Source organism: Zonotrichia leucophrys, chromosome 4A (genome assembly GCF_028769735.1).
Source record: "Zonotrichia leucophrys gambelii isolate GWCS_2022_RI chromosome 4A, RI_Zleu_2.0, whole genome shotgun sequence".
In the NCBI taxonomy this organism is placed as follows: domain Eukaryota; kingdom Metazoa; phylum Chordata; class Aves; order Passeriformes; family Passerellidae; genus Zonotrichia; species Zonotrichia leucophrys.
The window spans coordinates 13,175,942-13,200,959 of NC_088174.1; the positions used below are offsets into that span (position 1 = coordinate 13,175,942).

At 41.9% G+C, this 25,018-nt stretch overlaps 1 protein-coding gene across 1 annotated transcript in view; it reads right to left on the reverse strand.

Moving 5' to 3' along the window:
• MAP7D3 (MAP7 domain containing 3) overlaps window positions 1-24,334 on the reverse strand; it is a 42,539-nt gene extending 18,205 nt beyond the window's left edge. Inside the window, exons 1-7 of the mRNA XM_064712605.1 lie at window positions 24,198-24,334; window positions 11,320-11,415; window positions 10,453-10,533; window positions 8,875-9,038; window positions 6,770-6,884; window positions 5,801-5,833; window positions 1,348-1,452 (exon numbers count right to left, since the gene is read on the reverse strand). Of these exons, the coding sequence (XP_064568675.1) occupies window positions 1,348-1,452; window positions 5,801-5,833; window positions 6,770-6,884; window positions 8,875-9,038; window positions 10,453-10,533; window positions 11,320-11,415; window positions 24,198-24,276 (673 nt within the window). The 5' untranslated portion in view covers window positions 24,277-24,334. The remainder of the gene's footprint in view (window positions 1-1,347; window positions 1,453-5,800; window positions 5,834-6,769; window positions 6,885-8,874; window positions 9,039-10,452; window positions 10,534-11,319; window positions 11,416-24,197) is intronic.
• Between the last annotated feature and the right edge of the window lie 684 nt (window positions 24,335-25,018).

Sequence of the window (25,018 nt, forward strand, 5' to 3'; positions counted from 1 at the left end):
GAGATACTTCACTGATCCAGGACAAGCATCATTTTCTCATTTCCACATCTGCTCCCTCACCCTCCCAAGCACACATGCACAACAGAAGCAATCTGGTTCATTCTGTGGCTGTATTTAATGTCCTGTGAATTTACCATTTTTTATCAAACAGACAGCCCTCCCTGAGTGTCAGATTGAGAGCACAGGATCATTTTAAGTCACCCTCTACATCCTGCCCACATACATCACTTGGAGTCCTGTCCAAATTTGTTGTATTTTAGGACACCTGAGAATATTTTCACCAAAGTGACTAAGTATTCACAAAGGATTTCAGGGTATGACAACAGTTTGAAAGCAATCCCAATTAGCTGATAATTAGTGACTTCCTTTGTAAGAGGTTTAATTTGTACTTTACAACCCTGCTTCTGACTCATATCCAGAGCTGAACCCTGCAGACACATAATATATAAATATAATTTAAAATCACAAGCAGCCTCCAGTGACTCAGAGCCCCTGCCAGTATAAATATAGTCACTGATTTCCCCACCAGGCACAGAGGGGATGAGCACAAATTTTTCTGCTGCATCACCTTCCAACACGAACCAGCAACATCACCTCTAGCTGTGTCTGTGTCAGGGATTCTTTGAGCTCAGTTTGCTTGATCAGAGGCTGCAGATTGGCAGAACACTGCAGCACAGACCTACCTGAATCTGCTTTTGTATTAAACAGCTTTTAGCTTATTCATCATTTTAGACAAACAAGCAAAAGCAAAATCCTCCATATCTGTGATATAGGCAGGTTCATATGAAACTCTGGGAAGATTCCAAGTAAGAAAATCTCAGGCTAAAACAAGTCAAAATATGTGCTCCTACAAATAGTTTTTATTTATCTTAATAAGCATATTAGGATAATTCCTTGCCAAAACTGATTTTTTTTCCATCCCACTGGCAATCAAATGACTGAAGCCATCTAACAGAACAAGGCAAACTTTATTTTTGTACTGTTTCTATTTTGCTGAATTTTTGGGGTGTGAATTAAGGCATGCAGATCCACAGAGATGATGGGAAATTATGTGTGAATCACTCAGCAAGATTTGACTTTAGTAACAGAATTACAGAAATAAAAAAACTAGTAGTTTTTACCATTTTTACCATTGCTCTTCTCCTCTAACAGAGATCACACCAACTGGGTCAAAGCCCTGACCAGTCAGGCTGGATTAACAAATTGCATGAAATGCATCTGAGATCAAAATACGAAGTGAGTCACACAGCAGGGGAGGAGGGAGGAGTTCTCATTCCACCTCCTGTCTCCTCCCCAGGCCCAGCTGAGCAGTGCCCTGCTCCCAGCACCCCACACACCCCCACTCACCTCGATCTGAGGCATTTAACTGAGCTGCAGATGGCGAGGACAGGCCTTTGCTCACGGCAGCCTCTGCCTGTTTGAGGCTGGCTGTGGAGGGCGAGCGTTTGCTGGCTGTGGAGAGAAGTGAAAACTTCAGAACCTGCCCTCATTCTGAGCCTTTCACACCTTGCTGAGAGCTCACTCTCCAAGTATTACATCCTGAAAGCTATTTCTGCTCTTGTTTGATGACAAATACAAAATTTTGTTTTCCTTTGAACAGGCTTGATACCATTAGCACCAGCTGAGACAGGCACAGAAAAGGCAGAGTTTAGGAGAGTCATGCCAGGATTTATGAATATGTGTGCAAAAAAGGGATTCTTAAACCCCGTGCCCCTAACATGTAAAGACAAAAGCTACTGAGGTTGTCTGCTGTTATCAGAGTGGCAAGACACAGAAAATAACAACAAAATCTGGAAAATTTCTTTCTTCATTCCTGCCACATAGGTATGACAAAACAGTTTTTTAATCACTAGTTAATACATCCAAACCAAAACAAATTATTTTGGAGGAACAAAACCAAGTCGTGAGGAAAGACAAGAAAGCATTCCTGACTGCTGTATTTTAGAAACTGCCAATTTTTCTCTAAAAGCTACTCTTCAGTTAATGTTTCCTATCAAATGTGCAGTATTTCAGAAAAAAATTGGCACATGAGGCATTAATATTTTTTTTGTATGTGTATACAGATACATATACATGGATAAAAATCGCATCTCGCGTGGCAGAACTGGAAGTTTATTACAAGGCAGATAAATAGATACCTGCTTTTTAATTTCAAATAATGTGCTTTCAGGATGAACACTACTCCAGAGTGTGAAAGCCTTGGAAAAGCATGTACCTGTTGCTACAGAAACTCAGTAAGCAGAAAACATTTAATGTACACAGAGTGGTGCAGACCAGCACAACAAACACACAAAATTCTACACATCTAATACAAGTAACCAATTTTACTGACACACTGCACAGCAAAGATGATTAATCTGAACTCATTAGTGCATAAATACCAAAGGACACAGCAGCACTACTCACCACAGAGGCAATATCTTTTCCCTTTGCCAGCTTGCTACAACAGCCCCTTACAGCCAGAGCCAGGATATGAGGATTCCTATGGACAGCCCTATGGGAAGCTCTTGGGACAGTGGAAAAGAGCAAAGTCCCCATGGGATAACAGGGAGATCTACCAAATCCAGTTTAGAAATAAAGATCTGAGCTTAGTGCATGCTTCCCCAACATATTAAAAAGAAGAAGAAAAAAAAGGGAGCATTTTATGAATGGCTTCTGAGAACTGGGATAACTAAACAGCCTTAAGAGGTTTTATATACGAAAATGAGGAAGCTCATAATTCATGTACTCGGTGCTTTTGAAGGGGAAGGCTACCCTCTAGTGTCTGCTCTTTAAAGGAAATCCTGGCTCCTGACTGAACTCAGCTGAGTCCAAGGCCTCCAAACATCACAGAGACACTTCACACAGATTTCTCTTGGTTCAATTTAGCACTTCAGCACTTGTATGAAATCTGAGATTTGGTCTATTACCTAATGGGACCCAGGTACAGAGGGCAATGCTTTTTCAATCAATACATTTGCATGATCAGATGGCCTCAACTTCTTCCCTACCTCACTCACAGAACAAATTCTGCAGACTTTAAAGTTCCTTTCTCTAGAAAAAAAAAGCTTTAGAAGACAGGCAGGATATTCCTGCCACCATCAAGGGGTTTGAAATGCAAGAAGCACACAGCCCACGTGACACCAACTTCTCTATTTTTCTGATGGAAGGGGGAAAGCAAACTGCAGCAGCAGAGCTGAAGAAAGCACATATCTGCCATGCAGCAGGACTTGGAACTGGGCAAGGAGCTGGGAAACATGGGATCTTAGGAAAATCAGAGGAGGAGCTTTCAATCCTCGCAGGATTTCACAGAGAGAGTGCTGCAGCATTGCCTGAGGCTGGATAACATTAGGCTACATGAAATAAGATCAGCTGTCTCTCACTTCCTCCCAAATTTCTCCTAGGACAAGGAAGCTCTTTATTTAGCAGGGAGAGGCTCTGGCAGCCCCATTTCTATTCTAATTGCATGTCTCCAGTCCTGATGCACCTGAACCTCTTGTTCTGCTCAGCAGGCACCACTAAAACACCCCTTTAGCAGGGCTGTCATCAAGGATGCTTTATTGCACAGCCTGGCCATTTCTCCTGGCAGACCCACACCCTGCCTGCTTCATCTCAGCACTGACAGCAATGCCATTAATGTAACACTTGACTCTGGGGCTTTCATCCCTTTTTACATTTCTCCATCAGCAGGATCCCTGCTGTGGTCTCATGAATCACACTCAGCATCCCACAGAACTGCTGATGGCTGGGGAAATGTTCCATTACATGGGCTTCACTTTCCAGAGAACACTATCACCCAAAACCTCTGCTCTGCCACTCAATGTTCCTAAATATTACTGTTGACACACCCTGTTCATGGAAGACATATCTGATTCTGCATTTTTTTTTGCACAGCACTACAATAGACAAGAATGCCTTTTGTCCTAAAATATTTAAAGAATATTTGAAATCAGTTCCCCAAATGGTTCTCATTTCAAAAAATGGGGATTTAATCCCAAATCTGCCACAGAATTTGACAGTGGAAATATAATACTGCATTGAAATTTGCTCCAGACATGCAGTTAGAGAAGGTGCACTATTCAGCCACAATGATGTAATGGACTAGAGCTCATATGGTGTCATTTTTCAGAGTAAAAAGAAAAGGTAATTGTTGACCTTCCAGAAAATACACAAATATAAAGCAAAATGGACCATATAAGAATTTTTTAGAACGCCAGCTGGACTTAAAAATCCCACATGGCTTAGGAAGATTTTAAATTATAAAGTAACCAGTTCTAAAAGTTAAAAAGAACTACTCTGAAACGGCAATAAATATGAGAAATGCAAAACCAGTCATGGTTCCACATTATCCACCCCACACATCACAGCTTCATGTTTGAAACATTAACATAAAATCAAACACAATTTTCAAACAATGTGGGTGCACAAGGGTTTGCCTAGGACATTGCATTACCTGTTTACCTCCATAGCAATTTTTTTCCAGATTGGTGCCAAGTTAACCAAATTGATCTACTGCTGCTGAACTATCTATATAGTTATTTTATGATGCATAAATCACAGTTTAAGGACTTATTATTATATCAGAAGCATTTGTGTTGGAAGATATTTTATCTTAAATGTGCTTCAGCAGCACTGAAGATCTTCCTCCACAGGGAGGAAAGGACAGACAATGTTCATTTCCTCACACAAATCAGGAGAGAGCAAAGAACATTATTTTGAGTTTGTTAGTAGAATAAAACCCAGTGCTTTCTTAAACATGTAGGGCAAATGTGATTTCCCAGTTTCAAGGTTAAATGATACTTGGTAGTGTGAGATAGTGAATGGATTTATCTAGGTATCCAAGGAAAACATGTAAAGCAGATAAACCAACCCAGCCAAACTGGGTGATTTTGGAGAAAATCAGGGGCTCATGATGTGCAAGGCAAGGGAGGAGTAAAGTTAACTAAAATACACATGGTTCTGCTGTGTTGCCAGAGTAGTTAAACCATGCTCAGTCAGACCTCAGTGCATTTTCAGGTCTCACTTGTGTGTGTCACAGACAGCTGCACTGCATTAGGAACGTTGTGGGCACGCACAGACTGCCAGGACTCAGACTCAGCTGGGTCTCAGCTGAGAGTTTTCACCCCAATCTAGCTACAGGAAATAATTCTGCTTATTAAACATTTGTATCAGTGATCCAAAGCATTTCTATGAATGGCTCAGTCTGTAAACTGGAAAGTGCCAGAAATCCAATGAAAACACATTTCAGGTACAGAATTATCTTTAGGTAATTGGGACAGCTCTGATTTTGCAATACCCTTAATGGGAAAAGTATCAAACTGCTCAAGAGACCCATTCTCTTTCACAAAGTTTCACTAAAATATCTTTGATTTTGCAAATGTTACTTCAACTGCTGGTAAACCAAAACAGGAGGGAAACAAACCAAGACCTATCATGTACCTTCTGCAAAGCAATGAGAGTCTGCCCTTAAACCCTCCAAACCTTACACCACTGAACTAATTTATGTTCAAATACATGCCCATAGAAATTTCTCTTCTCCCTGTGCTGTATCCAGACCTCTTTAAAAACCCAAATGCACATAGCCTTTCCCTAAAAATTCCCTCAGCATGCCATGACTTAAGCTGTAGTTGAATTAGCTGGGAGGGAGAGCCAAAATGAGGGGGGCTGCTTTCTACTTAGGGATCACATTTGTTGCACAGCTGGCCAAGATCCAGGAAAAGATCTAAAGAAGATGGTTTTCCTTAGTGTGAGAAGAACTCAAGCCTCAAAGGTTAGTAGAGAGTGTAAAATAACAGAAAAAGAAAATTTTAGAAATCTATACCACCAGTTCCACCTTCATCAGTACTCTGTTGTTCTGTAGAAGAAGAAGGTTTGTAAGCTAAGTCATGAGGTCAAATAGCAAAAAAATGCAAATTAACCAAAAGTTGGGGATGCTGCATATCAATATCAAAGCACTTTCAAACATGTTACAAACACACACTCAAGCTGACAGAAAATGACAGTACCACACTCAGTACAATTCCACCAATATAGAGGATAGGCTGAACTAAAACATTTTTTGATTTATTTTATTCCTGGCCAATAACTTGTTTATTGGTGGTTAGGTAGTGCATGAAAAGATCCCTTCCACTGCAATCTTTATTTGTTGGTTGGATTTCAGAATGTTTACAAGCAGAAACAGTTAACTGTGAAACAGCAAATTATCTCAGTTCAAATTAAAGACTGTTAAAATGCATCACCTAATCCAGAACAGAATTCATGTTCCAAGAAGCTTGGACTGTTCCACTGCATCTCCTTATCCATTACTGGGCATTCAAATAATCAGTCAGCATTCTGTAACTCCAAGGGTGTGTTTCAAACATTTTAGATGTGATATTAGAGTACAACCGGGTACTTTTGGTTTTCATCACCAAAATGGAGTTTGGTTCATGTAACGGAGTGCTAGCCTTAGCACTCCATTACATGAATTGCATTTAAAGGATTCTGAATTATCTCAGTATTACAGAGCATAATTCCCCTTAGCTGATGTTTGAGGGCTGGCAGTGCTGTCACATGTTTTATTTCCCATGGAGCTTCTCTCCAGCTCTTCCCAAGGTCAGAAATAGCTCTGAGACTGAGCAGCATTTCAGGGCAAGTACAGATATGAAACCTCCCAGGAGCCACCCACAGATCCTGCTTTCAGATCCCAGATAGGAAAGGACGCCCAGGTCCCTGAGAATAGTGCTCCACCTGCCAGTGTTCACACACAATATTCCATGATTTCAGTCCTACTAAACCCAGTGCTGCTTACCTGTTTTGCCTTCTGAGTCTGGAGTTACAGACCCCCCCCATGACCATCTCTTCTGCCGTGTTTCCAGGCGCTGACTCCGCTCCAAGGTGCGGTGCAGAACTGCTTCATAGCGCTCCTACCAAACAACAGCTCCATGAAGCTTCACTGCTAACCACAGCCATGCCAGGGAACAAAACAGACACCCCTCCCATCCCCAGTATGATTTATAATCTGTTTTAACAGGCTGCTGTTACAAAAATTATCATGCAAAGAATGCTGGAGGTAATTAATGGCTTCAAAACATTGCAAACATGATTAGGTTGAGCTAAAGCACAGATAATCTATTCTACTCTTTACTTAAAATAGCCACCAAACAGATTTCCTATTCAGTAAACAGCACTACTTATTTACTAAATAGGGATGTACCCCAAACTGAGAAAAAGTAATCGGTTACCCTTGAAACTATTTATATAATGAAGTTATTTCTAAAAGGTGATAAAATTTCTCCATTATAAAATACCAAGTATAAAGTTTGTATTTTCAAAGAACTGTAAAAACAGTGACCCAGGTCTTAACACACACTGGCAGTATGAGAGATGTGATGAAATCAGGAACAGCAAGACATAAAGGCAAAACTACAAAAGAAGACCAATCAACTTCAGACCTCAGCAACCACTGCTGACAGGACAAAGAGGGCTGAAAGAAGCTTTTGCTGCTGTCTCCAGAACCAGTAACTGCCAGCAGGGGAGCTTTAGCTCTTGTGCATAAGATGAACCGTGCTGGACTCTCTCTTGCCAGCCAGGTTTCCACACGTGTCAACAACACATTTCTCTTCTGGAATAGTTATATCCCAAGTGATGTTTTGCAGCAGTATTTTCTGCAGATACACTGCAGTAAGATGTCAAGGGAACTCATTATACAGTCATTTCTCCCACTTGGGGACACTAGACTTTCACCTCCTTTCAACACCATTTCACAACACAAACTAAAGAAGTCACTGTGCAAAACACACAATGTAAACCTGGAAGGAAGGGAGGATTCTGCTCACTGGTAAAAGATAAAACTAAAAGTTTTTGTTTGAAATATAGAGCTTAGTTTCCCCTCTGTTAGAGAAACCTGAACTAGAGTTTACCTAAGGTGCCAAAGTACCCAGACATTATGTAATCTGTAGATTGTATTTCCATGGAGGTATCTGCAGTGCAGCAATTCTTCAGTCAGAGTTAAAGACATAGGCTTCACTTTACAAATGACAGAAATGAGCTGAAGACCTCAATACAGTGAGCTCAGAGATATGCAGAATACCTGAGGAGCAGGGGGGAGACAGGTATCTGAATCCTCACCACAGCTAGTGGTCTTCAAGATTTTTAGAACCACTCCCTTTTCCACAGTATTTGATACTGTGCTATGCTCCTCCCTTATTAAAGATTAAATAAACAAGACCTGGCTGAAAAAGTTAACAGTAAGTTAATCATAAGAACTTGCACATTTAATATGCACTAACAGAGCTACTTGTCAAAAGTATGGAATAACTTCATGTATTTATTTCTGCTGTCAGCTTCTATCCATTGAGTGAGTCCCAGACTCAAATTCTGCTCTGCCTGTCCATGTGCAGTCAGAGCAAAGGCCAGTGAGAACAGACACCAGTTCAAAGCAGCAAATGACAATACACAGATAACATCAGCACCTTTCATCATTTAGGAATGAATTCTGGTTTAGAAGAATTAAGAGAATGTGAGTCTCAGGCCACAGCAGGGCTCCAAGGAAGCAAGACACAGAAATAAGAGAAGTCTAAGATCTGTCACCCACACTGATTTACAGCCAGACTCTACAAGGTGCTCTGAAGGTATCTGGAAATCTAGTAATATGGGGTGGGGGTTTTGCTCCTGTGAAAAGAGCCAGTGGTCAAAAAGCCACAGCTCCTGAAGTCCTGGGTGCCTCAGCTACAGCCAAAGCTCCATGGGGAAGGTGGGCATGTGCCTACATAGCCCACTGTTGATGTAGAAAATACTTTTATGTTCTAACACATTCATCATCTCCCTGAGTTTCTCATTCACAGCACTTCAGAGCACGGTACTGTAGGAAAACAATGTAGTTCGTTTAAACTATGGAACTTTGATGTGTGTTACCTTTTCCTCCTCTATTTTTTGTTTCCTCTTCTCTTCTACTGCTGCCCTCCGTTGTTCCTCTTTTTGCTTCATTTCTTTCAGCTTTCTCTGCCTTTCTTCTAACTGTTTTTCATACTGGAGTTTTGCTTTTCTCTCCTTTTCAAGGATTTGAGTCTCTTTGGCAGCTGTAAGAATATTTTAAGAAAACATTAAAATCAAACTTAGTCTTTCATTGATGTTGCAATGCAACTTACAAACAAGAGACTGTCCAAGCAGAATTCTTACCACCTGAAGTGAAAATGTACAGGAAGATGAGCTTGCAGAGGTGACAACAAACAACAGACTCATCTTTAATTCTGTCCCCAGGCAGGAAGTGGATTAGAACTTTGCCTGCTACTAGGCTTTACTGTCTAGACAGGACTATCAGGATATGTATATTTCCTAAATTAAGCATACACTTTTCTTATCAACATAATAGTGATGTCTCTGTAAGGAAGCTGTAAATTAAAAATCAAAAAGTAAAATTTTCTATGCTGTAGCTTTTTTTTTTTAAGAACAAAATATAGTAATATTTAAGGCACTGAATGACAAGATGGGAAGACCCTACAGTTCCTGCATCAGAGTTCAAAATAGTTCTATCACCATTCCCTGCAGCCTCCAGCAAGGAACAGCTGTGTGCAGTTCAACAGGAAGCCTCAGGTCCTGTGACACAAAGCCAGAATGCACAGAGTATTTTCCATGGCCAGACAGATGAAATGAACCAAGAGACCAGATAATCACACCAACAATGCACAGGCAGCATCTACACATAAGGCCTCCAAAATATTTCTGAATTTTATATGTGTCATAATACTACCCTGTTCCCATATTAGGATAACACAATAATTCCTGCTGTTGTGGGTTTTTGCTTTTATGTTGAGAAACAAGCACACAGCTCAGAGAGACATCTCTCCTCACAAGCTGGGAGCCCAAGGCCCAGCACTGCAGGGCACGCTGTGACCCTTTCATCTCCTGCTACACACACATGCACTGATTCACATCACAAACAGCATAAAGCTGGGTGAGAGCTTTCTGCTGTTATCTAGTTCAGATTCCCTGCTAAGATAAAGTGTATACTGCTGACACTTCAATGCAGGAGTCATTTCAGTGTGCTGGGAAACAAGGGAAGCAGTGTTCAAGGCAAACAAGCCATTCAAGTAGCTAAATCTTTTTTTGTTTTCTCTGAATCAGCATTCTCCAAACATCAGTTTTCAGGGCTATAGGAAGGAGTTCTAAGCTAAAGGTTCTATTTTCCAAAGTGGTTTTGTTAAGGCTTTCAGTAAGGAATTAGCAAAATTTGTTGGGTGGTCATTAAGAAATGGAAGGTCAGAAGTGACACAGAGCTTGAACAAGCTACAACTCTCTACAGTGTTCTCCTCTCAAATCAAAACCTTCTTCATTCAGGTTCACAGATGGACACTGATGCAAGACCAAGAGCAGACCTTGTCTCTTGTCCCCAGCAAGCTGACAAAAAGTGACAAAACATGGAGTAAGTGGGACAGTAAATCCTTTAAGAGAAACATTTTAGAAAATGATATTTTAAGTGAAACATGAAAATACCATGTTGCTTTTCCCGCTCTTCTCTCCGCTCCCTGGCCAGTCTTTGCCTTTCTTCTGTTCTTAGCATGGAACCATCTATCACTGTCAAAACAAAAATTGAAGACACATAATTGTCAATGATTTTGAACATTCAGATTTAAATAAAATATTGAAAGTTTTCCCCATCAAAAGGAGAATGAAACTTCCTGAGAGATGCACACACCACCCAATCACTGTACACTCTATACAGAGATAAAAGACACCATCTGAAAAATTCACAGAAAGCTGAACATCCTCCTCTTCCTCCCCTTTTCCATTCCCTCACAACACTATTTTTAACAGGTGCAAGAGAAAGCAGACATCATATTAAAGGCTCAATAGGTACAGCCAAAGAAAAGCCTAAGAAGTCAGATGCATGAGAATCCAAATTCAGCCTGATCCTCATTCTTGTACATATTAACTCCCATGAACAAGAATGACAGGAATTTAGGAAAATGTCATCTGGGAACAGATAGTTCACCTGTCATTACAAATTCAGAGCACTGTAGGACAGCTCATTTGCAGACTAAGCAGAACCAAGACTTAAGCAGTCTTTGCAGATATAAAAACTTGAATTTCAGCAAGAAGTGAGCTGGTAACTTGCCCAGTTACCATCATTTATCTTTGCTGTCATGCCCTGCTTACAAGACAGGCAACTTAACTGAACTCTGAGTCAGTCAAAAACAGAAGTCTGTCATCAAAACCAGACCTACAAACCATCTACCAGGTGCCCTGATGCCTCCTGAAGAAAGAGCACCAAACTTTTCTCTAAATATGTTCTTTTCAACCCCTACTAACCCTCCCTTGTGAGCCCAGCACTTCATTAAGAGCAATGACCTGTAATTATACCTGGTTTAGTTGCTGTCTTTATTGAGGTCTGGACTGTAAGAGGGCTAATGCCACTTTGGCTTCTTCTTTCTTCTGCTATGGCTTGGGCTGCAGCAACTGTGAGAAAGAATCAATCCACGTTAATAAAAGCTCTACAACTGAAATGAAATAAATATCCAAAATAAATACATCAAATGCTACTTGAGGTTGTTGATGCTTTTATTAAATAGCTAACTGGGGGCTGCTCAACTTGTAAGGAAAAACTTGTCAAATGAGACTTGAGACCTGGCAAAGTATTTTGTTGTAAAAACATTTATCAAACCTTATGTTTTACGACTACAGAGTTTCAAAGAGCAAACTTATTAAATAACACTTCCAAAACAAACTCCATTATTTTGCAAAGTTGTACGTGACTTACACTTAATAACAGAAACTCTTTGCTGCCACATGAGCATTTGTGGGCTGCACACATGTATGTAATAACCCATTAGCACTGCTAGAATCATATTCTGATGAGACCCAAGCAGGGAGAGGTCTATGAAGACCTGTCATTACTTCATGACATGAAAGACAAAGGGGATTAGCTGCATAAAGTAAACCACTGAGGGAGGCACAACATACTTCTGAAACTGGACCTTCAAAAATAAATTTTAATTATAAATTAGACTCCAAAACAGTAAATTAAGCATTTGTGCAGAGACCCATTCACATTATCTGAGTTTCACCAAGGTAACTTCAGCAAAATGCAGGGCTACAACTCACAGATAAACACACAGAAAGGCAATGCTACCAATATTAATTTTGCTAAATAAAAAAACCATTAACAATTTACTGTATCACTCTCCCCAGATTTTGTTTTGGTATCAACCTTCACCAATCACTTGCAGGGTGTGAAGAGTCACAGGGAAAGCAGGCAGGGCACCCTGTAGGACAGCATCACCCCAGTGCCCAGCACAGCTGCACACAAGTGTCCCCACACTGCCACCCTGCTGTCCCCTTGCCTGACAGGCCTGGGAGCTCAGCTGCCTTCCATGGGAAAGAGGGAACACACCCACACATGAGAAAGTTGAGGGAAGTTTTACACAGAAAAGGCAAACCCACAAAAGGAACATGTAACGTGCTGTGATCTCACCCAGAATGTGAAGGACCCATAGTACAAATTGCTGTTATATTTTAAGAATGGCAACTACAACTTTGCCAATGATCTGACTTCCCTTTAATAAGAGGAGTGCAAAATGCAAAAGAGGAAGGAAGAGTCTCCCTCTTCTCCATGCATTGCCATGACAACTGGTTGTGTCATGGTAATAACCCTCCCTAAGGCTGTGCCCAAGAACAATCACCTCAAAGTGCTTAATCCCATGTGATTTCAGTGATAAATGCTGATTACAATACTTATTCAGCAACTCTAAATTGTCACCCGCAGCTGTTGCCATGTCTTGAATTAATTTCTCACTGCAGCAGCAAACAAAAGTCTTCCTCAATGCCATCCTATACATCTCTGAGGCTCTTTTCACACAACTCACAGACCAGATACACTACAACACGATGAGATTACCAACTGGCAAAAAAACAGCTTTAAAAAGGCTCACTGTTTTTCCACTCTTTAGATTAGACAAAATTCTGATTTTTGTACACTGTTGCATGTCACATGGATGGGAATCCAGCCCAAAAAACCACCAAGTGGAGAACAACAGATTTATCTATTCTAACACAAATAGAAGTGCAAACAGCCAGAGGAAAAGCAGCCCCACTGCAGGTGTTCTGAGAGCAGAAATGTACAACCAGGGCATTCATATCCAATGACACCTTTGTACATCACAAAGGCTGAAGGAACAGAAGCTTCTTGAAATACCACTGAGATTTCAGACAAATCCAGAAATCCAGGTACATCTTTGCTCAAGGGAGGAGCAGAGGTGCCCAGGAAGCCTGAGCTAACTCAGGCAGGAAATTATCCCAACAGAACAAAGTCACTCTGCACCTAAACCAGTTTCAGTTAAGACCAACACTGGAATTTTGCCTCAACTCTCAAAGTTGAAATATCCAAATTTCCATAACAAAGTTATAGTAAGAAGCAACCTGCAGTTAAACAGGTACAATATTAATTTTTATTTTACTTGCAGAAATATTTTACTATTAGAAATCTTGCTGAACAAAGCAGCCATAATGGATATGGGGGATTATGTATTTATTTACTCAATCAAAGATAAATGCACAGGTGGAATAATGCTCATGATTAGAAGGCACTGATTTAAAAATGTGCTACATCTGCAAAGCAATCAGTCAGTTTATTTTAATTAATTCAGGTTACAAAAGATTATTTGAGATTCTGTAAGACAGGAAAGTGGGTTACAGAAACAGTTCAGCTTGCAGAGGACACAGAGGTGAAAAAACTCTAGAAATATCCAGCCAGAGGACTCTGCACATCAAGGTTTTTTGTATGTCAGATAAAATATTTTATGTTCATTCCTTCAGTGCTTCATTATTTGCATAGAAACAATGTGCTTCCACATTTGAAAGTAGCAGATTTAAGCTACAAGGTGTGCACCTTCATGTCACATGGATGTGATCCATTTCACCAACAGAAAGCCAGAATCAAATGTGAACTGGGGATCTGAACAGAAGATTAATAAAAGGGGAACAGACATCACATTAGATACATTCCTGAGATACGTGAGCTCAGTTTCACCAAGTTCTAGTCAACAGACAGGTTTTATGGCCCTTGACAATTTCATGGTAAATTTACAATACAAAACTGTGATTTTCAAAGTCCACATTTTCCTACAGTAAAAGAAAATGCATTGCATGTTGTTGCACTATGTAATCTTTAAGAAATACCTATCTTATTTTGCTTTGATATGATAAAATAAACCTTAATAATTACTATATTTAAATGGTTTTTGGCACAGATATTTATACTTTCTCTGCCTAGTTTTCCATAATGAATGTAGCAGTCTGCTATGGAGTGAAGCTTCATGGAAAAGAATTTTCCATAAAATATATCTCTGCAAAATACAGAGCCTAATACCTCTGTAATGAATCAGAATACCCCAGAACAGGAAACCAGTTAACAACCATTTCACTAGAATCTGTGTCACATGTTGCATTAATGGGGGGGTGCCTTCATGGACATATTCAGCAAACTCCCTGGAGAGGAAAAATTCTCTTAGAGTCAAATTAGATCTCATTTCTATTCTGAGCTTGCCCTCCCACAGTAGTCTTTCACAACAATATTTTGTGATCAGCATAATTTGTGTGTTTATTTTACAGTAGTATACCTTTAAGTGCTCCAGGTAAAATCAATAAAAATATAAGCCATGCATGAGGCTAATAATAATATCTGCATTCATGCATAATAAAATAGAGCTATTTGAACCATGAAATGATTAGGTAATTTGGGAAGCAGTTTTCCTTCTGTGCCCTCATCACCATTTAGCACCCCAGGTCTGGCCAAGCAAATCAGAGATAAACCAAACCCACAGAAGCACCAGGAGGTGACATTCTAGATAAATCCAACTCTCCCAATTTCACTTCCAGCTCACGATCCCCTGACAGTGCAGGTGCTGAGGTGCCTCCCTCACACTGAGCATGGCAGTACTTCCCTTCCCTGATCAGGTTTCCAATATGCCCTGAAGAGACCGGCGCTAAAAATAAACCTTGATTTCTATTTCAACCCCTGCACACGGCTAATACCCCTGGCCCTGCCAAGACTGGCAAAGAACCCACTGCTGTTCTTAGTAAACCTCATTAGGGACTGAAGCAGCTCCATCCCTTCACCCAGCGAGCTCCAGGCCTTCCATCCATCCTGCCCTACTCCTTCCCTTCCTTCCTTCCCTTCCCTTCCTTCCCTTCCTCCTTCCTTCCTTCCTCCTTCCCTTCCCTTCTTCCCTTCCTCCTCCCTTCCTTCCCTTCCTTCCCTTCCTTCCTTCCTTCCTCCTTCCCTTCCCTTCCCGAACCACAGAAAGAGCAGAATGTTCTGACTTTCACAGCAATCCTTCTGCTTCTTATGATTTAATGACTTGTTATGCAAAGCAAATGAAAAAATCCCAGGCTAAGCTTCTGAAATGGGGGGTGTTAGGAGGGCTCCTGAATGTTAAGCATTGTTATGATTTTAAGTGTCCATAACAGTTTAAAGCAGGTAACAAGAAGCCAATAAGTAACCCATGAATCAAAAGTGAACCTTCCAGCAAAATATCTCTGATTTTATAACAAGCTGTGCCAAATCTGCAAGCCTCCATTTTTGTCTTGCTCCACTATAGGGAGTTACTGTTTGCCAGTAAGTGTTCAGATCCTTTAAAAGTTTTGTACATACTTTCAGGAAAGATGAGGAAAGTCAGCATTAAAGTTTGAGATTTCCATGCACTGCCTTTTAAGCTGATTTCCAATCATTAATTACCACAGGTTAACACAAACAGATGCAAGATCATATGTTTGAAGCTTTAAGAAAAATTAGGTATTGGCTTTTACACCACTTCTTGTTCAGATGACAGCAGAGGAAGGACGCACCTTCACACAAACAAGTGGACAGCACAGAAAGTTTCTAACGATAAAGGGAAGCCCTCCCTGTGTGCATTCCTCTCTTCCCTGCTGTCCCCTTTTCTGTCTCTCCCCGGTGATCCTCACATCCCATCCTTGGGCTGCAAGGACTGGCAGGCTCCACAAACAAACCCACACGTGAGCTTCCCTGTAGGCACCTTCTGACGGAGCAGCTGGGAGGCAGATGGTTCTCCTGTTTTGTCTGGGCAGCCACCAGATGGGAAGCACAGACATCTCCAGAAAGCAGTGCACACTCTCAGCTTCAGCAGGCTACAAGAGCTTCCTGTTGTCTTATCCCTGTCCCAGACTCCATTTGCAAACTTTGTCCTATATTTATTCCCTACACGGGATACCTATTTTACAACCTTTATGCGCTTTCCTCCCTTGAATACCATTTCCTCAGCTAATTCTGTACAACAGTCTGGTTTTGCTCCCAAAGCTCAAGGCAGTTCAGGGTGATTTCTTGAGGTTATCACAAGTTTTGAACCCACTGACACAAGCATTCCTTTGCAGTATATGAATTAGCAGCTCCACGAGCAAGTATTTGAGACATACTTGCAAGAACCTAATTTTTTACTTATCTTCAAACATTCACATTCAGATTAAGACCTGGAAATATTTTTTTAAAATCACATAACTAACAAAATTACTTATTTTTTATAAGGAAACTTGCAAAGATACAGCTGAAGCAATCTCAAAGATGTATGGTACTTTTACTATGTACTCAGCCTAGGGCATGACCAGAAAGGCACCAGGAAGGTTAGTGGTTAATTTTTGCACTGATCTCTGCATACTTTGCCCTAAGGGAAGCACATAATCTAAACCAAACTTGACTGTAATATAAGAACAGACCAAGGCATTGAAATTTGTCCTCAACAGAATCAGCAGCCATCTCCAAAGACTTTCTACAGTCAGAGATGTTACACCATTGCTCAAGAGCCACACCATCCTCACTACCTTCAGCTGTCTGAACTCTACTGAAAACACACCTGTGGAGTCCCACTGACACTTATTCTCTTATTTTAACCTCACTGACACTGCTCAGCCATGAGTTATGCTTCTTGCTACTTAATGGAAAAAGCCACTGCCAGGACAATGCTCAGAAAGGACACAGACATGTCACCAACTCTTGCAGAAGCCATCATAAGGTTAGTAAGAAGCACTGTCTGTGCTGTGCACACAGGGCTGACAAGACAAATCTATCTCCTTCTCTAGAAAAGACACCTGGCTTCCACAATTTGGGGTTCTTTATTAGTGAGATGTATTATTATTCATCTCCTGAAAGAAATTAAGTGGAATGACAGCAGAAACTCCACTATCACAAAGACCCTTGTGAATCTTCTCAGATTTAGCTGAAATATTTACCTATTTCTGCATAATGGAAATTCCAAAGTATCCTAATACACAGGACTAAAATGAAAGCAGTCTGTACAATGAATATGCCCTTACATAATTTCAAGTGGATTCATTGTGAAATTTACTGGTTATGTGACATCAATGCTTGTAGATAGAGGCACACAGATTTAACACTCTCAACTGGACAGAATTAGATACAGGTTTAACAGCTGCAGAAGGACCCAAAAGGTAAAATGGATTATCAACAACCAGTCTGCTGTACAAATAATTGTCTCTATTTAATAGCACTGCCCAGTGCTCAGGAGTACATGTGTTGTCCCTCAACGCAGGGCTGGCTCCACAGATGCCAGAGCAGCCCCACTTTAACCTCCTCCTCACAGCTCACTGGAATTCCCACTGGAATTCCCACTGGAATTCTAGCTCAAGGACAGGCAAAAGCTACAGACAGAAATCAGCTCTCTGCTTTGGGCTGCCTAACACTGACTCCTCTTCACACTCTGCAAGCCATGGCAAAAAGTAACTTCAAGCCAAGCCCTTGCTCTCTTCTCTTATTTCACATCTGTTTTTTTCATTGTGTTGTTTCTTCCCCTGCCGTGCACTATCCCTAACACTGGCAATAGCTCACTTCTCTCCATGACTTCCCTCTTTCCTGAACAGTCTGGGGTTTTTTGCTTGCTAGAAGCACGGCCTTGAAAACGCTTTTGTGCTCTTGTTTGCAGGCTGTGCCCATTGTTTAATTCACCCAGGCCAAACAATGCCAGCCCAGAGCACAGCCTAGCACCGAGAGTCACAACAGACTCAGACAAACCCTGGGAAAACTCCATTTTGAGCTTTCTTCTGGTGCAAGGATAGCAGTTCCTTTCCAAGACAGCAGTGAAAACTACTGCTTTTGCTTTTTACACTTGAAGAATTTCTCATGGAAAACTTAGAGCTCATTCAAACACTGTCTGTGTGTTTCAGAAGGAGAGACTGGTGCTGGCATTTACCCCCACAGGCCAGTCTCAAATCAAATCACTCCATACAGAAAGTGCTGCAGGACACTGACAGATCCACAGTGTGTTTAATGCAGCAAACCCTCTGTCTAAAGCAGAAAAGGGGGTGCAAAATGTAAAAGGAATTAAACTGCAAATTTTCTTACAGCTGTACAGTTCATCCAGCTAATTAGAAAATGAAGGCTCTGGGACACTCCAATATGTGCAATGTAAGATCCCAGCAAAGTGACCATGAATCAGTTCCTGCTCCAAAGAGCTTGAAGGATAAGTGAAAAAATGGCGAATGGGTGTAAAAAAACAAGCAGGAAAAAAGAGCTAAAGAGAAAATAAAGAGACCATATTTCCTTCTAAATTCATTACCCAATGGCAGAAAGTCTTTTCAAGAAATGTAATGTGAGTGAATGCGAGTGAATGTAAGTAAGTGAGTGAATGTGAGTAAGGTGACACTCCCTTATCTGGTCTGGAGATGAGTGACCTTGGTTTTAATGTCCAGAACACAATACACAATAATATTGATCAACCCTGCGCTGCAAAAATGTTCCTCTAAGAAGTTCTCTTGGCAAAATGAAACAGAGGATAATCTTTGAAATTAATAAATTAATGAATTCAATTAAATTATGTTCTTTAAGTACAAAGATCCCTACAGTATTTCCATATTCTTGTAGCCAAGCCCTCTTGGGCTTGGGAGAGGAATTCTAACACATGGAAGCTTTGAAACACTTGCCCAGAGAACAAGGCACTACAATATCTATTCTCCCTCCCAAGATTCAGGTCAGTGCATTTAAACAACAGAGAGTGTCTGTAAATTAAGAGTCAGTTAAGTACTCATAAAGGAGTATTTTAGAAGTTCCCTGTGAATTATGAAGGGAAAAAAACACTATGAGAAAAGACAGAGGTATTCTGAGCATGGCCAGTGGTAACTGCTTTCTTCAAAGGCAACATCAGCTGAGGATCCTTCACCTAGAAAGCAGAACTTCCAAACTGACTGGAATATAAAAATAATTTAGATGAAAACAAACACCAAGCAACCATGTCAGCCTTCCTTAAAAGCAAAGGCTTGTGTCCCTTTATGCACAGGCATTAATGATGCAGCACAGTGGAGGTTTCTGTCTCTTTCAAACAAAAACAATTCTGAGCAACACTTTTTTCTTCCATGAACCCCACACTCCAAAAATCTTAAACCTCCAGCATCTAGAAAGGTTTTGATTATTGGACAGGCATATGCAAACACACTGAAAGCATATAATCAATTAAGATTAACCTTGTTGTAAGCTGCATAATTGGAAGCTAAATGGCACTAATTTATTTGTGGCAGACAAGAAATTTGCAGTCCCAGTTGGATTTTGAAGTACCACAAGTAATCTGATAAGTCATATTCACAGAAGTCATTAAAATTGCATGCTCAGAATTTTATTTGTCAGGGTGTCCTTTCACAAGAGGACTGCAAGCATCTCCAATTATTTAATCAAATTTAAAGACAATCAGCAGTTTTTGATACCCCTATTATTATGACTAACCTAGATTATTTTTTCCATTTATCTTACAGTAACACATAGTAACCCTTCTTTATTCTTATCACCTTTACAAACTGAAAATTAATAATAGCATACCAGTATTCCTGTTTTCTTTTTGAAAAACACAACTGTATGAAGAAGCAGCAGTCCTTAATTCCAGTCACATTTTAAGACTATGCACAGTTAGGGACAGTGTAAGCCACAGCATCTCTGGGCTCTCACCACTGGAGTTATGACCCTTGCAAATCATTATTTGCTAAATAGTTTCATCTGAATTGAAGCATGTAAGCCAAATTTATATTCTGCAATTTCAACACATGAAGAAATATGTAGAGAATGGAACACTCAACACAAGAAACTGAAAAAAAAATGCTGTATATGCACATGGTTTGGGTGGTTTTTTTTGTTTGTTTGGCTTTTGCTCCTTACAGCAAGGAGCATATCTCTCCTGAATATATTTGGAGAAATCTCAAGAATTTTAAGTTTTAAATTCTAATAAAACCTTTTATAAACCACTTACAACTGGAAGCAATCTTCAGAATGCTAAGCACCTCAATACATAGCATTCATCTTTTTGAATCAGCATGAAATTATCCCTACCCTATATGATTGTATTTCCCTGAACAAAAAGAAAATGAAATTAGAGCTCATAGCCATCACAATTACATTAAGTTCTCAGCCTGATTTGGGAATGTTCTCTCACCACTGAGATCTACGTGAAATCCAATTTCTGTGCAGTTCTTTGCAATTATTGCCTTGGCACTCTGCAAAGCAATCTTACTACTTTCATGCAGGGAAAAAAGATGAAGCACAAAAAACCCTTAGAACTTTCTCCAAAGTTCTGAGGAGTTTGACAAATCAAGAAATTGAAGGCAGCCCCAGTGATCATGAGCTGGATGCCCCAGCGATGAGCTGCCTTTGCTCTGCAGATGGGACCTGTACCAGTCACTCATTCAAACATCACCAAGTAAAACAAGAACTGAATGCTCAAGATGCTTTTCATGCAGCACTCCCACACTGTGAGAAACCTGGCACAGAAATGCTTTCCTTGTCTTGCTGCTTCCCAGGCAAGATCTGAAGCCCACCTCTACCGACAGCCACACTGCAAATCCCAAAGGCTTTAAAGGATCCAAATTCATAAGCAAATTCTTTCTGTTTTCCAGCAAGCAGCTCTGACACACAGGTCAACTTATCAATTGTCTGAGATGCTTCTGGATCCCAACTAATTTCCTCTGACCATCTTCTGTTGTGGGACCAAGACTGTACCCAAGGGTTCTCTAGTACTCCCTCAGGTGTTGGTGCAAACTTGTGTTCTTATGTTTTATAACTGTTATCTAGAGACCAGATAAATCTGTGCATGTCCCTGATTACCTGCCTGAGCAATGAAGTTGCATTATTAATTATCCATCCATCTTCTTTTCATGCCAATTCTGTGTACATGCACTTGATAAAGCTGTTGCTAAGAACTGTGGTTTGGGCAAAGTGGACAAAGCCAGACAGTGCCACTTACACAGGGAGAAAGAACTGATTACATGGAATGAAGCTTCCAACCAAACGGGGACCTGCAGGTCATGGAATTTATGCCTGTTGAAAAAGGCACTTTATTTTTTTTCCCCCAAACCTGAGACAGGTTTCCTAAAAGATGATGCAGGTCCTGGAAAGGAAAATATATATGAAAAGCATTTAAATATACTGTTTTGAACAACCTTTGCAATAGTGAGTGGAAATCCTGGCAACATCACAGGAATACCAAGCTCTAGTAAAAAATCCAAACATTTTCTACCACCCATACTATGAAAGACAGGAGTTTTTAGTATTCCAGTGAAAATGAAGACAATAAATATAGGCTACAGCAGCTTAAATTACAGGTATTTTTCCTCTGATTACCAACACTACTCAAGGGAAACCTCACTTACTGGATAAACCACAAGTACCCGACTATTCCCTTCTTCTCACATCTTAACAAGCTCAGAAGTACTTATGGCATTAGAACAGGATCAAAAATTCCTCTTCATCCCTGAGGGATGACAGCAGCAAGCATGGATAACAAAAATGGGGTAAGCAACACTGCTGGTTCAGTGTACAACTACAATGCTAAGTGATGTTCAGAAACCTTAACTGCCTTCTAGTTGTGGTAGCAGATTCTGCTTTTTGTCATCCACATAAAGGAAATAAGATTGGACAAGTGTGTCAGGGCAGAAAATTATTACAAAGGAACTGCAGAACTGGCACTGCAGGCATGAGTTGGCCTGCAGAATCTTAATTACAGTTGATACTCTCTCAAAGAAGGAGAAACACCTTTCCCTTACCTCAACACTAGACTGAATTTGAGAGAATATTTTTCTTGCTAAACATACAAAATTGAAGTTAGTTACAAGTGGCACCATGGGATTCTACATGTGCAAGGCCTAAAAATTAACAAGCACCATCAAGAGGCTGGTCACAGAGAGCAGAAGTGAACAGAACAAGAACCCAGAAGTGTCCTTTAACAAGGACCAACAAAGGTACCTATGCAGAAGGTGACTATACAAACAGTAAGCAAACACACCTCTTAGGCTGCCAGAAAGAGCTGTGGTTTCTCAGCAAGATTCTCTTTTATTTATTGTCTTTAAATGTGAGATTCCCAGACACAAGTTCACTGACAAATGGCTGAAGGCACACAACACTGTATTTATTTTGCATAGATGTTTGTTCTCCAGATTGATTAAGACAGCGAAGTACACAAGTGCCCCCAGAGCAGCAGAAGCTCCAAGCATTTTTGTTAGCAGGTATTTTGGAAGTGAGGAGTCCCCCCACGCAGCCAAGAGAGCTCAGACAGGCAGGAAGTTCCATCCCTCCCCAAACACGCCCAAGGGGAGCGTGGGACTGAACCTCCAGGTTCCTTCGGGTGTCTTTCTTTCTTTTTTTTTTTGTACATCTTCTCCAAACAGCTGCGATATCAGGCTTGGCTGCTGCTCACAATTTCTCCAAAGAGCAGCAAATACTGTGGCAAATTATCCTGCAAATTCCACCGTCAACCGCTGGATCGCAAGGATGATTTCTAAACATCATTTGCTCTCTCCAGGGAGTGCTACTGACCAGAAGTCGGGAGCAGAGCTGCAGCAGCCTGCGAGCTCACAGACAGCATTGATTCACTGCACATTAGCTCTGAGTTTATCTTTGAGCACACAACTGCTACAAATGCATTCTATGTACACTGAAGTTCAGATTCTGGTTCAGTGACTTCTACCCCCTCAGGGGAAAAAAATTCAAAGTCTAGCCTTTCCAGGATCTAGGGAGGGGGGGTTGTTTTTTCAACATGATGTGCATATTACAACATGTGCATATCTGAAGGGAGATGGAGCTGCCTGGCCCATGGAGCATTTCCTCTGTGATTTTGGGACTAAATCTAGGTCATGACAGCTGTAACCAAATATGGGTGCCCATCCTTAGAAAAACTTAGCAGCCACCATGTAAGTGCATCCCATAGACAAAATAAAATTCAGCAGTTCTAGCAGGAAGAATAAGGTTCAAACAGACACAGCTTTTGCAGGTGGGAAGTGCTATCTTTTGGTAGATCTTTATCCTTCTGGAGCACTAAACTGTCTTAATTTTAAAACAGAAACAAAAAGTAATTAAATAGTATTTCCAACACCCAACACACTGAAGAAGAATGCCAGATGAGAGTTGTGCATTCAGGACCCTTTGCCAGCACTCCTCTTTATGTAATTACACAGATACACTGAAAACAATCATGCAAGAGGCTCTCAAGAGTAGTTGCTGCACCTAGTCCTAGTTACTTAGCTTAGATCAAACCACAAGTCTTTTTACTTGTTTTTTTGTGACTGGGATAAGTAAATATTTATCTTTTCTAATGCTCACCCACAAAGCTTTTGCATGGAGATGTACCACGAAATGTTGCTGCAAACACATATCGTGCATGCACAATACTCCTTGCAGAGTATCTTATTAAGGACCTTAAGAATAAATAGGCACATAAGCACAGCCAAAGACAAAACCAAAGCAGAGCTTCTTCAGCCCTCTCATAACATCACTTAAAAAAAAAAAAAAGTGAAAAGTAAAATCGGGAATTATTCAATCTTTGATTAGAAATCAGTGCCAGGGGCTGTCTCTGCCTTCTGCACTCGGGACCGAACACATCGCAGGGGCAAACCCTCCGAAAGCAAGAGCCAGCACAGACACCGCCAAGTTGGAGAACCGGTGAAAAACGGGCGGCTCGTGTAACGCAGCCTCCCCGCACCGCCGCTGCTGAGCCCGCGAGCTGCGGGAGCTCCCGAGCCAGCAATCACCGCCCGGAGCTGCGGGAAGCGGGACCGGGCGGGCAGCGGGCCGGGCCCGGGCAGCCCCGGCGGCCTCCGCTCGCGGTGCCCCTTCCCCGCCCCGGGACGGGGCCGGACGTCCAGCGGGGCGGCCCGGGGTGGGGGGGCGGCCGGCGCCAGCCGCGCCCTTGGGCCGCCGGACCCCCCACACACCCCCCGTGCTACCCCTCCCTGCCCGCTCTCACCCATCTGCTCCCGCAGCCCCTTCAAGGAGGAGGAGGAGGAGGAAGTGCAGGACGGGGGCGCCGCACCGCCCTCCGCCATCTTCAGCGCCGGGCCGCGGGAGTGCCGGGCGGGCCGCGGGGCGCGGGGCGCAGTGCGCAGGCTCCGCCCGCTCCCGCCCCGCCGGCACCGGGAGCGCTCCCGCGTCCATCCGGGGCGGCCGCGCCGAGCGCTGGGCACTGCCTCGGGCTGCGCTTCCACAGGGACGGGGCTGCTGGAGAGGGTCCTGCCGGGGGCAGGGAACCTCCTGCAAGGCCTGGGGAACCTCCTGCAAGGACTGGGGAACTGGGAGAGAGCAAAACTGGGGAACTGGGAAGGACTGGGAGTCTGATGGGCAGCGGCTGAGGGAGCAGGGGCTCCGGGAGCCTCGGGGAGAGCTCATCACCCGTGATGGGAGCGTGCAGTGAGCTGGGGCCGGTCTGCTCTGCTGGGTCTGTATAGAGAGGACCAGAGGAAACGGCCTCAAACGACGACGGCAGAGATTCAGATTAGGAAAAAGGAATCCACTGTTCAGGTGTTGGAATAGGCTGCACAAGGAGGAGATGGAGTCACCGTTCCGGGAGGTGTTTAAGAGGTGTCTGGATCTGGCGCTGAGCGATGTGGTTTAGGATCATGGAATTGTCAAGGCTGGAAGAGACCTTCACGATCATCAAGTTCACTCAGAGCTGGCACTGCAACCCCAAAACCACATCACCCAGTGCCAGATCCAGAAACCTCTTAAGTACGCCTTTGGTTTAGTGGTTTAGGGGTTGGATATTGTGAATATTCTGTGAATATCTGCCAA